Source organism: Muscardinus avellanarius, assembly GCF_963383645.1.
Source record: "Muscardinus avellanarius genome assembly, chromosome: 8".
NCBI classification, from domain to species: Eukaryota; Metazoa; Chordata; class Mammalia; order Rodentia; family Gliridae; genus Muscardinus; species Muscardinus avellanarius.
In genome coordinates this window covers 91,818,725-91,835,923 of record NC_137794.1, presented here as the reverse complement: position 1 = coordinate 91,835,923, position 17,199 = coordinate 91,818,725, and the positions used below count along the sequence as shown (strand labels likewise).

The following is a 17,199-nucleotide window of genomic DNA, read 5'->3' as shown; positions in this document are numbered from 1 at the left end:
TAACTTGAGACTAAACCCAGTCAGTGGCATTTTATCTCCAGCTACACTCCAGCCATTTTTTAAATTTTTGTTTATTTATTTGTTTATTTATTTATTTATTTATTTTTGGAAACAAGATCTTTAGTAGGTTGCTGAAAGTCAAGGTAAGTTGCTGAGGCTGGACTCAAACCTGTGATCCTTGTATCTCAGCCTTCTAAGTATTGGGATTACAGATATGTACCACCATGTCCAGCTTATATGTATTTTTTAAATTAATAATTGTTTCATTAGAATTTTACTGATGGTTGGTAAATCACTATTAAAACAGTTTTCTAGACTGGTCATTTAAAGAACATTTTTCATTCTGGTCTTATTTTTTATTAGATCATTTAAAATCTTTACCTAAGCTGAGCTTGGTGACGCACGCTTGTAAACCCAGCATTAGGGAGGCTGAGACGAGAGGATCACAGTTCACAGACAGCCTTAGCCCCCCACAACTTAATGAGACCCTGTTTTAAAATAAAGAATAAGAAATATAGCTGGGCGTGCTGGTGCACTCTTGTAATCCCAGCATTTGGGAAGCTGAGTCTGTGGAGGATCACGGTTCACGGACAGCCTCAGCTACTTGGTGAGGCCCTCCATAACTTAGTGAGACCCTGTTTTAAAATAAAGAATAAAAAACAGGGCAGGGAGTGTAGCTCGGAGGCCAAATGCCCCTGGGTTTCATCCCCAGACCTGGGGGGGGGGGGGAGAATAAAACATAGGGCAGGGGTGTAGTTCAGAGGTTGAATGTCCCTGGGTTCCATCCCCAGACCCAATAAATAAATAAATAATAAATAAATAAATAAAATCTTTACATAGTATGCTTACTTAAGATTTATTACATCAGTCAAATTGTTTTGAATAATATCCACGAAAGTATCTCTCAAAAGCAGTAGCTCACAATTGTAGGTGCATTGTTCATATATGTTCCATGGAAGTTCAAAAGTTGGAAGGAAGGAATCTTTTATGTCATCTTAGTTCATCCTTTTCATGCATGACAGGTAATCATTCAGCTTCTTACCAGATGATCTCAAACAGCAAATACATATCTTGCATCTCCGCCGGTCAGAGTTGGGGCCGCTGATGCTTTCTTCAAGTTCAGTCTCACTTCATACTGCTCTTGATTGTGTTTTGGAGTACTGACAGCCATAGGAATTTACCATCCTCTTCCTCAGTAGCACAAATCCATCCGCATTTTGGACCTTGAAGAATAAATGCATTTTTCACATCTGTAAAAGCATTTGAGATACACTGGTTATTTTTCCAGGTTACAATCCAAAGAAAAGCAGAAAACATCATAAAATTCAAGAATTGAACAAATCATCTTTAGAATTTTTTGAAACCAATAAATAAGGTTGCAAAGCAAATCCAAGTTAGAGTATAACTTCCTAAAGTGACTGAATAATTCAAATATATATAATCTAAAATATTCTTGTCTTTATAATTATTAGAATTAGCAGTTATTTGAAAGACCAAATCATTAATGATGCAGTGCTCTTTATTTCCTTCTTTCTCTCTTTCTTTTTTTTTTTTTTTTTTTTTTTTTGTGGTGCTGGCGATGGAACCCAGGGGCATTCTACCTCTAACCTATACCCCAGCCCTACTTTTTATTTTTTCTTTTGAAACAGGGTTTCTTTGAGTTGCAAAGGGCCTCACTAAGTAACTGAGGCTGTTCGCGAACCACAATCCTCCTTTCTCAGCTTTCTGAATGCTGGGATTACAAGAGTGTGCCACCACACCCAGTTTCTTTGATTTTTTTGTCTCAGTCACTCCAGGAAGAATTGGAATCAATAAGGATCTTTATTAATAGTTACTGTAAAGGGGATGAGAGCTAAACCTTGACAACTTTGGTTTTAGGGCCACAGACAAAGCCAGTTAATAGTTCAATGCCTGCCTATTGTCTCTAGGTTATGAAACATTTTATATTTTACAGAACATAGCTGATTATCATGGTGTAGGGAGACTGAAGAAAAGTAACATGTTTCATACACTACTCATTCTCTGATTGTAGGTAACTAACCATTTTTACCTGAGATTGCCTTCAAGTTAGATTTTTTTTTTTTTTTTTTTTTTTTTTTTTTTTTTTGTGGTACTGGAGGTGGAACCCAGAGGCTTTCTACCTCCGGGCCATACTCCCAGACCTATTTTATACTTTATTTGGAAACAGGGTCTCACCAAGTTGCTGAGAGCCTAACTAAGTAGCTGAGGCTGGCTTCGAACCTGTGTGATCCTCCTATCTCAGCCTCCCAAGCTCAGGGATTACAAGTGTGAGCCACCACGCCCGGCTCAAGTTAGAATTATTTATTTCCATAGTTAGCATTCTTTTTTTCTCAGGCTCAGATTTAAAATGGGGCTGAAACTGTTGAGAAGCAGTCCTTTGATTTAGGTTAATTCTCTAAGATCTTGGTTCGTGTTTTAACCTAAGTTCTATCTTTACATGCAATTAAAAATATTAGAATAAGAAATGTTACATTCAGATTGTCTGGCCTAATAGAAATACAGAAAGAGATATGGATCCTCTTAAACTTGAGAAGGAGTGTAGGATGATAACTAAAACTAGGCACAATAAGCTGGGAGTGATGGTGCATGCCTATATTCCCTGTACTTGAGAGGCTGAAACAGTAGGATTGCAGGTTCAAGGACAACCTCAGCAAGTAGACACTCATCAACCTAGCAAGACCATGTTTCAAAATAAAATAGGACTCTGAGATAAAATGCCCCTAAGTTGAATACACAGGTGTGCGTGCACATGCACACACACACACACACACACACACACACGGCACAATAGGTTAAAATAGGATTTTTTTCATGATACATATTTCCATTGGAATTATGTATGAAATGTTTAAGTTACAAAACATTCTTTGGCCGGGCGTGGTGGCGCACGCTTGTAATCCCCAAGCTTGGGAGGCGGAGACAGGAGGATTGCGCAGGTTTGAAGCCAGCCGCGCTGGTATAAGAGACCCTGTTTTCAAGTAAAATATAAAAAAAAATAGGTCTGGGAGTGTAACCCAAGGCAGAAGTGTTTCCAGGAACCCCAGTACCACCAAAAATATCAAAAATAAACAAACATAAAAATTCTTTGCAAATCTTTTTGATTCCTTTATAGAAGAACTTCCAGCTTAAGTGCAAATTTAGGGAAGAAATGGTACAATCAGATCTGTGGAATGAGAAAATAGTAGGTAAAAATCCAAGCCTGTAACATGTTCAGAAGAGGTAGGACAGTGGTTAAGAGCTCAGCTCACACTGCCTTAGACAACTCATGATGTGAAGGGTGTCCTCCTTTATGATTCTGAACGCTGTTTACTTAATTGATACATATCAAATAATGGCAGCATTCTTTTACAGCAATGGGGATTGAACAAGGGGCATTCTACCTCCGAGCTACACCTCCAACCCTTTTTATTTTATTTTAATTTATTTATTTTGGTACTGAGAATTGAATTCTACCTCCAAGCCATACACCAGCCCTATTTTTTATTCTTTCTTTTGAAACAGGGTCTCACTAAGTTGCAGAGGGCCTAACTTAAGTAGCTGATTGCAGCTGTAAACCTGCAGTCCTCCTGTCTCAGCCTCTCAAGTACTGGGATTCAAGCGTGCACCACTATGCCAGGCTCTTTATTTTTATTTTGAAACAGGGTCTCAAAATAAAGGTTGATGAAAGTCTCACTACTTCCTGAGGCTGTCCTCAAACCTGCAATCCACCTGTCTCAGCCTCCCAAGTACTGGGATTACAGGAGTGTGTCACCACACCCAGCTTAATGCCAGCGTTCTTTCACTGTGTTAGAGATAGAAGAATATTTAATGAAATCCTAATGTTTGGGGAATTATTCAAAACTGACAAACTATAACTCTAGTCCTTTCCCTGGTTTTCCATCTTAATAGCCGATGGACTTTATGTGACACTGCATTGTCAAGATGTTTGTCTCTTGAAGGAAAACAATACATACACTTGGAATCTGGAATATCTTCTACCAGTAACCTCTGAGTGGCCACTGATGCAATGTACTGGTAGGTTGTTTCTGAAGTCTTTTTAAACGGAGTATGAGATGTGTGCCGGCTGGAAACAAGCAGTGCGTCGTTGAAGAGGAAGAGTCTGAGATCGCGGATTTGTTCGTACAGCCTGTGTTAAGTGGAGAAGAGAGTTTTCACACATGCATCCGGCTGTGCGTGTTAAACAGTTACGCCTCATTAAGTTGAGAAGCCTGTAGTGACGGCCTACTCTACACCTTTTGAGTGACTCGTCCGGGTTCTCAGTAGAATTTCCTCCTGATGTGATTAGTCCTATCTCTGTTTCCCTCAGACCAATAGTAGGGGCCATCTTGGTTCCCCATGGAATGGTATGAGCTCGTCCATAGCACAAGTACCTCACAATCAGTGTGTGAAACGAGCATTGGACTTCCCTTCCTTTATGAAGTGAATCATGTTATGGCTATGTGTTGGGGGTTTTCTGTCTTGTTTTGATGGTGCTGGGGATTTAACCCAAGAGTATTCTACTGCTGAGCTACACACTCAGCCCAGGGTCTCACAAAGTTGCTGAGGCTGGCCTCAAATCTGTGCTCCTCCTGCCTCAGCCTCCCAGTTACCGGGATTACAGGCTGCGTTTTTTAAACTTTGGTTTAAAACAAGGTTGGTAGTTTATACTAGATATATTTGGACATTCAGGAAAATAAATTTTGGTTTTGCCTCATCCCCAAGGATAACAGGTTGGGCACAGGAAATTATGAGAACCAGTGTGGCGCAAGGGCAAAGAAGCGTTTAAATAGTGGATAGAAGTAAGGTTTTCATTTCAATTGGAAGAAATGGATATGTAACTTGATATGCTTCATCAGTTTGAAAGGTAAAAATTAAGTCATTTTTCATTTCCATTGAAGTTACTAACATGGTTGTTGATAGGTGTGAGTTATCCGGGAGCAACCTGTCTGTACCATCTGGTTATTGGAGCCGGGCTGGCGGTAGGTTTCACAGTGTGGGTCTGAGTCAGTGAGTCGCCAGCGTCAAGTGATGCACTGGGCAGGAGCTCGGGGGCTTCAGCAAACTCCCCGGCACCCTCAGGAATGGCTACCTGAAGAAAGCTATATGTTTGAATAGAAGAGAGGTTTTTTTTTCCTCTTAGAACTATCAAGCAACCCTTAGGAAGTTGCTCTAAAGAAATCAATCAACTATCTGTGCTTGTTCCTGGGAGACCTCTTGTTTAATTTTTATGTTATCCATGTAGAACATACAGTTTTACAGAAATGTCCAAGTGTTATCTGTCCTACTGTAATTTATTTAGTGCACAGTTCTCTTTCCCAGTGTGCCTGGCTTACTCCTCCTCCTCAGGCACACATATCTCCTTCCATGCACACTATCTATTTACAGAGGATTTGGCACTATTTTACAAAAAAAGTGAAGAGTATCCCCACTTTTGTCCTGCTTTTTTTTTAACTCAGCAGTGGAAGTCATTTTTATAACTTCTGTGGCTTAATGGGAAAAAAAAGCTGAGAAGCACCTACAAAGGGCACCCATCCCCGGGGGCAACAGCCTCACCCAAAGGCTTCAAACTGGTGCCCCCTCTCCTGAACACCTCACCGCAGGAGGACCCCTGTGTTGCAGTCCTCATTATTACAAGGGCTTGCAGCTAACGGTTCTGCAGAGTCCAGACCCCATTTAAGAAGGAAACGAACACAAGGACAGCAGGGCAATCAGAGGCTCTGACCCCAAGGTACAGCAGTCGCAGACAGCCCGGGCCCCGGCCATGCAGCAGGGCCTCTTTTACCCTTACACTGTGTCTGGTTTAAACAAAAACCACAACAGTACCAGGCATGTGAAGAGGCCGCAAGCGTCAGAACCTGACTCAGATAAGGTAGAGATTCTGGAATCTTCAGATCAGGACTGTAAAGCAATTATGATTAATATGTTAAAGTATCTAACAGAACAGAAAAAGTGGACAACACGGAAGCATAGATGAGCAGTGTTAAGGAGATGAAAACTAAGAATGAAAGGAAATAGTAAAAACGGTAAGCATTTTAAATATTGTAAGAAATAAAGAATGCCTTTGGTGGGATCATCGGTAGACTGGACATAGCTGAGGTAAGAATTCGTAAGAATTCGTAAGAATTCTTTCTTTTGAAGATATGGCAATAGAAACTTCCCAAACTGAAAAAGAAACATGGGTTGGGAGGGAAGAACAGAATATATGTACAAACAGCGAGTCATTTCAAAACATGGCATATGTGTAATGGGAATGCCAGATGCAGAAGAGAAAGGAACAGAAGAAATATTTAGAATAATAATGGCTGAAAAGTTACAGGTCCAGGAAGCTCAGAGAACACTTTAGTTGAATAAATGGCAAAAAAAAAAAAAAACCCTACAACTGAGGCTAAATGTACTCTTAACTGTAGAAAATCAAAGTTACATCTTGAAAGAATCCAGAGAACTAAAAAGTATCTTATTTGTAAAGGAACAAGGACAAGAATTACATTGAACTTTAGAATGAATCAAACAAGAGTTAGAGTGAATTAATGTATTGAAAGAAAAACTTCAACCTAGAATTCTACAGCCAGCAAATTTTTCCTTCAAACATGAAGGAGAAATTATTTCTCAAACTAATATCAAGGGAATTCATGGCCAGGATACCTACCTTGCAAGAAGTGTCAAGAGAAGTTCTAAGATGGAAGGAAAATTGTATAGAAACTCAGACTTACTGGAAGAAAGGAACAATGTTCAAGAAAGAGTATAATACTCCTTGAATTAATGAATGACTGTACAGTAATAACTAGAACAAATAGTTCCTAGCATGTCTCCCACCACACTGTTAAAAATTGCTTATTCAGTAGCTAGGTTTTGTCCCATTTGTCCCATCATTGTAATTCTTTTCTATTGCTATTAACCAAAAGCGCATCAAAGGAAAACAAATGTGATAATGAAGCCGGAGACACTGTGTGATTTTATTTCCACTTAAGATCTGTTTGAGGTCCAAGGTCGAGACAGAGGTAAACATTTCTTCCACCTGCCCTGTTGCTCTGTCCCTTTAGGAAACATTTACTGAAGTGTTCACTGAAATAGCAAATCAATAAATCAATGTAGTTTTCTTTTTTTTTTTTTTTGGTGGAATAAACCCAGGGGCATTCTACCTCCAAGATACACTCCCAGCCCTTTTTATGTTTTATTTTAAAACAGGTTCTTTCCAGATTGCTGAGAATCTCACTGAGTTGCTGAGGCTGGACTTGAACTTGCCATCCTTCTATTTCAGCCTCCCAAGTATTGAGATTACAGTCATGCGCCAACACTCGGGGCTAGTTTGATTGTTTCCTAAATCAGAGATCAACAAAATAGCCTGCCACTTGTTTTCATAAATAAAGTTTAATTGTAACACTGATAACAGTTGTTCATTTATATATCATATTGCTTATAAATAGTGTATTATTTGTTTTATATTAGGTCATTTGGCCAGCGAATCCTAAATATTTACTTTCTATACGTATGGAGAAAAGTTTGCCTATCCTTTTTTTTTAGTGTTAATTTAGTCATTTATTTTTTATAATTTTTTTAAAATATGGAACATATTGAAAATGGCATACATTCAAACTATGCTTGGTACCCTCCCCCCCACTTCCCTTTCCTCCCTTCCCAACAATGAGTGTCTAGGTTAACCATGCTATATTTATATTTTTGCATAAATTCAAATATAGCTCCTTCATTAATCAACCTCAGCCTTCCTCCTCTCCTGTCCTTCCATTCTAACTTTGGGAGGAAGGAGAACTAATTTGCAAACACTGGCATCCTTCCATCTTCTGTTTTATTCTTGAGCCCTATGCAAACTGATGTGAGGAGGCCAATTTTAATGCTGACCTCAAATACTGAAGTTGGGAAGCTGGTCCTTTTTCTTGGAGTTGAGGAGATCAATGGTGTAAGTTCCCACATACTTAGATTTTAGGAAAACAACCTGCCTGGAGAAGTTCTGCTTCTGTGGCATTTGTGGTCTTGATAGAAACAATTTAGTTTCTCCCATTCTACCCTAGAGCTGCCTGGATGCGAGCAAGATGAATAAAGTACCTTACACTGTGTCAGAGAGAGGTATGTAACTGTTCAGTTCAATATAAAGATTTATCATAAACCAACAATATGTTAGGAACAGTATGGAATACCTGGCAGATATGAGTGAGATAATCACCTGCTTTTAAGGTATTCACAGCTCTTAGAATGGCTAGTTGCTGCTTACCTTAAAGAGAAAGGTATTTGCTCATCACAGCAGTGAAGTTGAGCTACATCTTGGACCCTAATCAGATATCTGTTTACTTCTGACAGAGTCTATATAAAATAAAAAACAGAATCATATGTAAATATTTTAAATAAATACCATTACTACAGAACCATTCATATCCCCAAAATATGCAAGTGATAAATAGAACTTAGTAAATAGAGCTTAGTTCTGTTAAATGAAAGTTAATATTTCATTGTTTATAAAACAGGCTTTCTTGGCCGGGTGTAGTGGCGCAAGCTTGTAATCCCCGTGCTTGGGAGGCGGAGACAGGAGGAGACAGGAGGATCACGCAGGTTCAAAGCCAGCTGTGCTGGCTTAAGAGACCCTGTCTCCAAATAAAAAAGTATAAAAATGGGTCTGGGAGTGTAGCCCGGAGGTAGAAGGGTTTCCAGGAACCCCGGTACCACAAAAAAAAAATTTTTTAATATTTTCTAGAGTCACAAAATAGGCCAGGCGTGGTGGCGCACGCTTGTAATCCCCGTGCTTGGGAGGAAGAGACAGGAGGATCGCGCAGGTTCGAAGCCAGCTGCTCTGGCTTAAGAGACCCTGTTTCAAAATATAAAGTAGGTCTGGGAGTGTAGCCCGGAGATAGAAGGGCTTCTAGGAACCCCAGTACCACCAAAAAAAAAAAAAAAAAAAAAAGTAGAAGAGAGGAATAAAAAGGGATCTATCAAGCCAGGTGAGATGGCACATGCCTGTAATAACAGTCCTTGGGAGGGTGAGACAGGATGATTGCAGGTTCTAGGCCAGCCTCAGCAACCTAGTGAGAACTACTTTCAAAATAAATAAAATAGGGCTCAAAGGAAAAATGCCTCTGAGTTTAACCTCCAGTACCAAGAAGTAATAAAAATAAAAAGGACCCATCAAGGAAAGGTAGTAAGCTGGGTGTGGTGGTGCACACTTGTAATCCCAGTACACCGCCAATCAGCTGATACTTTAATTCAACATGATTCACATATTGAACTCCTCCTGCCAGATGCCAGAAGACAAGTCCTGGTTTGCAGGTGGAAGCGCTCCCAGCAGAGTCAATAGAGGGTTGCAATAAGGTGACAAGGATGTTCTGAGACTGAAACAGGAAGGAGCCACTCAGAGCTGGAGATGTCAGCGAAACTTCACAAAGAAGATAATGACTGGCTTTGGTTTTTAAAAGATGAATAACATTTATCCAGGGCAGTAGGAAAGGAAGGCAAGTTACGAGAAGGAAGAGTATGTGCTTAGAACAAAGAAGAAAAGCTACGTAATTAGAGAATGGAGAGGAGACATATGTGATAGGATCCTTGGGTGCTGGGGAAGCCATGAGAGAAGAGAGCGGGTGAGCCAGAGGAGATTCTAGAGGGAGCAGCTAACAGGCCTTCTGGACGTTTTTCAAATACCTCAGTGAGTAGGAAAATAGTAAAGAGCACTCGTGGCCCCGCTCCTCAAAGGAGCTTGTGAGGGCAGTACCACAGCAAGGAGCTACGACTGCAGGAAAGTGCTGAGAGAGGGCCGAGCCCCTGCCTGCCTCACCACGGAGCCTCCTCACAGGAGGATGTGAATGTGAGGGCTTCTAGGAGGATGAGAGTGTGGGAGCTTCTAGCCCTGGTGGCAGCAGGCATTGTACACATGTCAGCTGCGTCAAGATCCGCTTGTCTACTTGAGGATACAGCGTGTACATCAGAATACCTACCGGGCAACCCCAGATGATCCTCTGTATATCTGACAGCTGTTCTCTCATTCTGATGGTTTCCTTCATCTAGAAAACAAGGTGATTTTAGGAAAACCAAAATTATGACTTTCTATTCATTAAATGAAATAGATCAAAGTATTTTTATACTAGATACAAGACTTATTATTTTAATAAAACCTTCAATTCTCTGTATGCAATGTTTTAAAACAAATGCAAGCAACACAACTATTCAAAAGAGCTTCTTCATTAACAGGCTGATATGTTAAAGACATTTGTATTGCATGTGTGATACAATGATGACATTTCAGAAATTAAACTGCTGTCCTCCAGTGTCTGATGACTTTCAGAAAATGATTATGATTGCTGTACTAAGGCAGAAAAGCTAACTGATATCTTTAAAAGTACTTTTTGAATCAGAATTTTGCATTTTGCTTTAGTTATCTTTTAGTAACCTAGAAAAATCCAAATTTCAAACTTTTATATTAGGAAAAGTTTGTCCTTGTACAGCTTTTTTTTTTTTTTTTTTTTTTTTTTTTTTTTTTTTTTTGCGGGTTTGGGGATGAAACCCAGGGGCATTGAACCTCCAAACTACACCCCTGCTCTATTTTTTATTCTTTATTTTGAAACAGGGTCTCACTAAGTTGCAGAGGGCCTCACTAGGTAGCTGAGGCCGTCTGTGAACCATGATCCTCTGGTCTCAGACTCCCAAATGCTGGGATTACAAGCGTGCGCCACCACACCCGGCTCAGCTATTTGAATATACTCTGCCGCATGTTGCTTGGCTTAGACTGAACAAAATCACTGAACACAACTATTGATTCAGCATTTAAAAGGATCAAAGACTAAAGGAACACCACAGAAAAGTATCTCAGGATCTTCAAGAGAGAGAGAACCACGAAGCCACTGTAACATTTTGAAAGGACATAGATGTTTATCAGCGACCAACCTGGTCTATGTAACCTTGATATCTTTTGATTTGGTCAATCGCAGTGGTCAGGTCCCCACGGTCAACATGTTCTGCAGCAGTGTGAAGCCTCAGAGCATAGAGAAGCTGAATGTATTCATTAAATCTCCGGGATGGGAACAAAAAGAGCTCCGGCAGACTGTAGGAGACATAGAGAAGAGGTACCTGGTCTCTGTCTGAAGGCCGAGTGCCATACCCAAGGGGGCCCAGCTGTGTGTGCTCTCTTGGAACTCACCTCAACATTTTGGTGACAACAGTCTTATCGTGCCTCTTTAGGAAAGCTCGGAATGCTGGTATCCTTTCTCTGCACTAAAAGGTGAGAATTACATCAGAATTTTACTGTGTAAGACAGTTGTAAAGACACTGGCCCATCCAGCAAATGATGATCTACGGAACACTCAAAGCAAAAGACCTGTATCTCCATCTAACTGAAGTACCAAAAACACTAGCAGTGTCTCCTAAAAATACTAAATATAGTGCATCAGCTATACCATGACCTAACCCTATCATTGAACTTAACCAGCAGAGACAATACCATTTTGCAATCTGGTGGGTCTGGATTAGAACTGAAATGCGCTGAGTATGGTCTTCTCAAGTTAACCTCTCTGAGCCTCAGCTTTCCCATCTATGAAATGGATATCACACCTAACTTATGGTGAGGGGGAAAAAATCCTGTTCATGAAGCACGTGTCATATAGTAAATGTTACTACATTACATTAAGAACTTGACTATTAGTGATACTCATCTTTAATACTGCTATGAGTCATGTTTCCATAATATTATATAAGTGTTCTACTGTACTTAATATCTGTTTTAAAATGTATTCATTCATTACCATGAACTTACTTCCTTCCCAGTAGGTACATGTCTAAAAGATGTCAGTAATGATAATGTCTAAAAGTCAAATATTCACCAATTTTAATAATAATAGCTAGCATTTACTGAATATTTATAACGCTATGCTGCTGAAATAGGTCTCATTCTTAACTATAGCTATAAAATTTGTGGCATCAGTTTATCTCTTATGACACAGGGCTTTGCTTCTTTTTTGTCCTCAAGGTCAGAGCTATGAATTGTCTGATTCGTGCACACTTTTGTCCAGGGGCCTGAACTCAGGGAGGCCGCAAGGATTCAAGGGCAGAGCAGAGTCAGCTCTTGCCTCTGCCTAGTGGGTGCACATTCTTCTGAGACAGGAAAGGCTGGCAGTGGGTACGAGGACTGGTCAGTTCAACCAGTTCCTGGACACTGCTGTGCGTCAAGCACTGTGCCAGCCCCTAGTCAGGGTCCCTGCCTTCAGGGAGTTCCCAGTAGGGGAGGGGACCTGGAGGTGAAGGGCTGAGACGCAGCCCTCCTGTCAGCTCTGGTCCCTCGGGTTGAAGATAGCACGAGCTCAGGAGGTCTAATGAAACGACAGATGGTGACCTGACCATTTACCTTCTCCATGGTTTTCAGAACAACAGGGTAATTGTTGAAGAAATTGGTGTATATGTTCAACTGGCTTCCAAACTTTAGGAATATTTCCCCCACACAGTGGGCTGGGCCCCATTCCTGCAGTCTGTCTCTCAGGTTATCTAGAAACTGCCTGCAATAGAAGAGCGTAAATGTAAAATATGAGATCATGAGAGCCTGCAGCTTTCAACAGTTCTTTGTAGAGCCAGGCGTGGTGTACACTTGTAATCCCAGTACTGGGGAAGCGAGACAAGAGGATCGCAGGTTCATGGCCAGTTTCAGCTACTTAGTGAAGATCCCTGCAACTTAGAGAGACCCTGTTTCAAAATAAAGAATAAAAAAATAGGACTGGGAGTGTAGCTCAGAGGTAAAATGACTGCTGGGTTCAATCCCCAGTACTGTTAAAAAAAAAAAAAAACTCAATTTTTTTCTTGTCACCAGTGTAACCCTTTGAAGTCTAGTCTTTTATGGTGTTAATTGCTTTTAGCATTTTTTTTCTCCTTACCACCGAGTGTACAAATTTGACATGTTAGGGGGATGTTAATTCCTCAAGTCAGGACCCAAGCTGGCTGCAATATGGCTGCCCCTGAATGTGCCACCCGAAAACAGGCAAGCAGTGAAGGTTCTTGTAGTCCTCAGAGGACAGTGACAGCTCCAGCAGCGTTCAACACCAGATCCTGCACATGACCATGTCTGGGACCTGAGGCACTCCCAGGTGTCTAAGGCTGTGGAATTGAAGTATACTCACCGCGTCAGAGCAGGAGCAGAGAGAGTGAGGGACCGGTCCCAAGTCACCAAGAGTTGCCATCAGCACAGTATTTTGCAGTACTAGGGATGGAACCCAGGGGCATTATACCTCTGAGCTACACCCCCAGCCTGACTTTTTATTCTTTATTTTGAAACAGGGTCCCACTAAGTTGTAGAGGGCCTCACTAAGTAGCTGAGGCTGTCAGCAAACCATGATCCTCCTGTCTCAGCCTCCTGGGATTATAAGCATGCGACACCATGCCTGGCTAGTTTATCTTACGTTGGCACAGGTAGAAATGACCACTTTCTCTCTCAAGTCATGCACAGGAAGCACGTGTTATTAAATTGCTCCCAGCCTTGGGTCTCTAAGAAGTTTCCTAGTACCTGGACCCTGCTAAATCCTCTCCTATTGCTCAAACAAGTGTTACTGATTCAGAGCGACTCCATAGAGATCTCTTTCCCATTGCTTGTTGTGCAAATAATATGCTGATTCCCATGTACCCCGACACTGAACTCCATTTCTTGCACAGGGCTGTGACCTAAGAAGTGGACGGCTTTGGGCATCATTGCTCCAGGTCACAGCCCAGTGACTTAAGTGCTGAGTAACTCTCTCCTCTGAAAAATGACCAGGGTCCCCAAGAGGGCCAGAGAATGCTGAACCTCTCTATGATTTTTGAGACTAAGCATGAGCCCCTCCCATCATCCACTGAGTGGTGTGTGTGTGTGTGTGTGTGTGTGTGTGTGTGTGTGTGTGTGTGTTTACTAGGAATAGAACCTAGGGGTGTTCTTAAACCCCTAGCCCTATTTTTTAACTTTGGACCAGGGTGACACTATGTTGGGGCATTTGGCCTTGAACCTGCGATCCTCCTGACTCAGCCTCCCAAATACTGTGATTAGACATGCATCCCCATGGCCAGCTCCACTGAGTATTTTTAAAAATACATATTAAGGTTTACCTGTTGAGACTTAAGATCTGCAGTGTATCTGAGAAAATGACCTGTATATTTGCAGCACTCAGAATTGCCCTGTTTGATGCCAGTGCTGCTCTCAGCGGCCTTACGTAAACATCCCTCACGATCTCCAGCACCTGCACGTACTTCCGCTCACTCTGCAAGAGCTCCCTGACAACTCTGCTGCGTTTTTCTGCAGAGTCCCTCCGGAGCTTCCTCTCCTGCAGGAAAGCATCAAGAACACATAGGGGGAAACGTAGCAGGTTAGCCCTCACTGTGGCTAACCAGATATCCTAACCGGAAGGGGGCGACAGGATGGCTCTGTGGGGTGGTTCAAGATGGAGAGGCCTACACCACTTACTGAACTAAGGAAAGCTTATGGTGAATGACAAGGCTTTGGGATTGTGGTTTGACAGCTGGCCGGTCAGTGAGACAGGCACGCCTGTGCTGTCTCGCCTGGAGGCTGAAGCTACCATGATGTATCCCTGCAGCAGACTGGAGGGTCTCCTAAAAAACAGAGGCTGCGCCTTTTCTCCAGAGCCAACACTGTTCTTATGGAGCAAGAACACATCCTCCGTTAGAAGGCACACTGCAAGCCAGGCGTGGTGGCGCACGCTTGTAATCCCCGCGCTTGGGAGGCAGAGACAAGAGGATCGCGCAGGTTCGAAGCCAGCCACGCGTGCTGGCTTAGGAGACCCTGTTTCCAAATAAAAATGTAATAGGTCTGGGAGTGTAGCCCGGAGGTAGAAGGGCTTCCCCAGTACCACAAAAAAAAAAAAAAAAAAAAAAACTGCAGCCACCACATCCCGACCATCGGGGAGTGGTTTTCTGTTCTTTTGACTGTACATAAAGTAACAGGTGTGTGCACAAACTTTTTTTTTAACTAAATGACCAATAGTATGCTTTAATTAACATCAAATAAAGATGGGATGGGAGGAAAGAGTGCCGTTGTTCCTTCAGTAAGTGATTTTGCTTTTATTGATTTAACAAAACACAACAAAAAAATTCTTGCAGACTTTGTTCTATTGGAGAGTTTTAGTGTTTATCATTGTAAAACCAATAACAATTTTATAACTTTTTAAAAACTTATTTACTATATATTTATAGATATATTAATATATTTATATATTAATTTATATAATTAATTAATATATTTATATAAATTAATTTATATAATTAATTTTTATATATTAATATATTATATAAATATTTATATATATAAAGACAGATTGCCACATATATGGCATATATATATATGGCAATCTGTCTTTAGGTAGAAATAAATTACTCTAAAAATAATACTAGATAGTTTACTGTTTATGGTTTAAATAAAATTATGTTTAAGAGGGAACAATGACAATATGAAATGTAATGCTATGTGATCTTCACCAATATGAATCAACCATAATTTTATGAATTAAAATTAAAATGTAAGAATTTCTAAAATTCTCACTCTTTTGGAAATGTTATAAACACATTGTTCTTGGCTATTTAAGTTTCATGCTTCAAATGGTCTATATATAATGTCAGTTTAGGTACATATGAAGAGAAAAAATATATTTTCATCCTACTTTGCTTGCAGCCCATACTATATTTTTATATGTACTTACTATATATAGGTTTTTTGTGTGTGTGTGGTGGGGGGTCTGGGGATGGGACCCAGGGCATTAACCTCCAAGCTACATCCCTGCCCTATTTTTTTTTATTCTTTATCTTGAAACCGGGTCTCACTGAGTCATGGAGGGCCTCACTAAGTAGCTGAGGCTGTCCGCGAACTGCGATCCCCCGGTCTCAGCCTCCCAAATGCTGGGATTACAAGCATGTGCCACCACGCCCAGCTATATGTAGTTTTTTAATATTGGAGTTACCCAACATTTATAATCATCATGGCTTAAAGTTTCAATTGTCAAACCTCTTGTTTTCCTGAAACTGTTGTCTGATGTTCTTACCATTTGTCAGATGAGATGCGTCATCTCACTGCACAGTGTAAACATGCTCCTTCTTGGTGATTCCTGGTGACGGATCTGGGAGAGTGGGAAACTGTGCTAGGTCTGAGGCCTGCGCTGGGTACACTCGGGGTGTTGTGGGCTGCAAAGGGGCCCTGGGTCTGGCAGGCTCAGTGCTGTGGGATGCGAGTCTTTAATTTCCTGTTCGTCATCTTTAAAGAAGCCACTTAAATCTCTAAGTAGTTCTTCGTCTATAAAATGTGCCTACTATCATCTACAGGCTTCTGAGAATGAAACGTGCTGATAAATGTTTGCATGTGCTGATGAGTACAGTACAAAATCCATTCATGCTGCGTATTCAACAGAACAGGGTCCCATGTCTGTGCTTCTGAGCTCCTTCCAGGCACTGCCCTTTTTACCTGGAACAGAGCCCTAAACAGTGTGTTAATTAGGATCAGTTGTTGAAGTCAGAAAATAAGGTGGTGAATCAGTTAGAAAGTGTAATTATGTCCATGCAACATTTCTCTAAATAACATGCTAGTATTGGATTATCATGGAGTCACAAAAGATTAGTTTCCTCTGGAAGTTATGGTTCTATCCTTTAGGATCCACTTCTTTTCAGTCTAGGACTTATTCAAGAGAAAAAAAATATATATGCCAGCTGGATTCCCCTCAGTTATGTTTTGGGTTTTTTTTTTTTTTTCTCTCCCTAAGGGAAACCTTCAAGGAAAACAAAGAGCTAACCAGAATAAAGACTGAAGCTTCACCATCAAAAGCAAAACAAATGGAAAATTCTTAGTGAGAATTGGCTTACCAGCTTAAGTAGCATCTCAAAGTCCAGATTGCTTTTGCTGAGATTTGACTTTGTGTCCTGAGAATTGTCTTCTATAATGGTTCTTTCCTGAGGATTAAATGGGACTGGTTTATTTTTTATTTTATTTTATGTGTGTGTGTGTTTGTGTGTGTGTGTGTGTGTGTGTGTGTGTGTGTGTGTGTGTGTGTGTGTGGTGGGCCTCGGCATATCTGAGAGCCCAGTCAGAGGTTTGCCCCTTAAGAGACTTTTGGAAGCATCTGCCTTGCCCCTAAACAAACATGATCCAGACAGTGAGGTACATGCTGGGCAAATGTCATGCCTCTCTTCAGTTAAAATCTCTGTTTAAAAAATAGCTTTCTTCTTCCTTTGGACTATATTCACTGGAGACACTAA

General features: G+C 40.9%; 1 protein-coding gene across 1 annotated transcript in view; it reads right to left on the bottom strand.

Moving 5' to 3' along the window:
* Positions 1-1,125: 1,125 nt before the first annotated feature.
* ECT2L (epithelial cell transforming 2 like) overlaps positions 1,126-17,199 on the bottom strand; it is a gene marked incomplete at both ends in the record, with an annotated part of 69,280 nt that continues 53,206 nt past the window's right edge. Inside the window, 9 exons of the mRNA XM_080700690.1 lie at positions 1,126-1,250; positions 3,975-4,147; positions 8,228-8,316; positions 9,936-10,001; positions 10,882-11,038; positions 11,135-11,208; positions 12,335-12,482; positions 14,053-14,267; positions 16,807-16,893. Of these exons, the coding sequence (XP_080556816.1) occupies positions 1,126-1,250; positions 3,975-4,147; positions 8,228-8,316; positions 9,936-10,001; positions 10,882-11,038; positions 11,135-11,208; positions 12,335-12,482; positions 14,053-14,267; positions 16,807-16,893 (1,134 nt within the window). The remainder of the gene's footprint in view (positions 1,251-3,974; positions 4,148-8,227; positions 8,317-9,935; positions 10,002-10,881; positions 11,039-11,134; positions 11,209-12,334; positions 12,483-14,052; positions 14,268-16,806; positions 16,894-17,199) is intronic.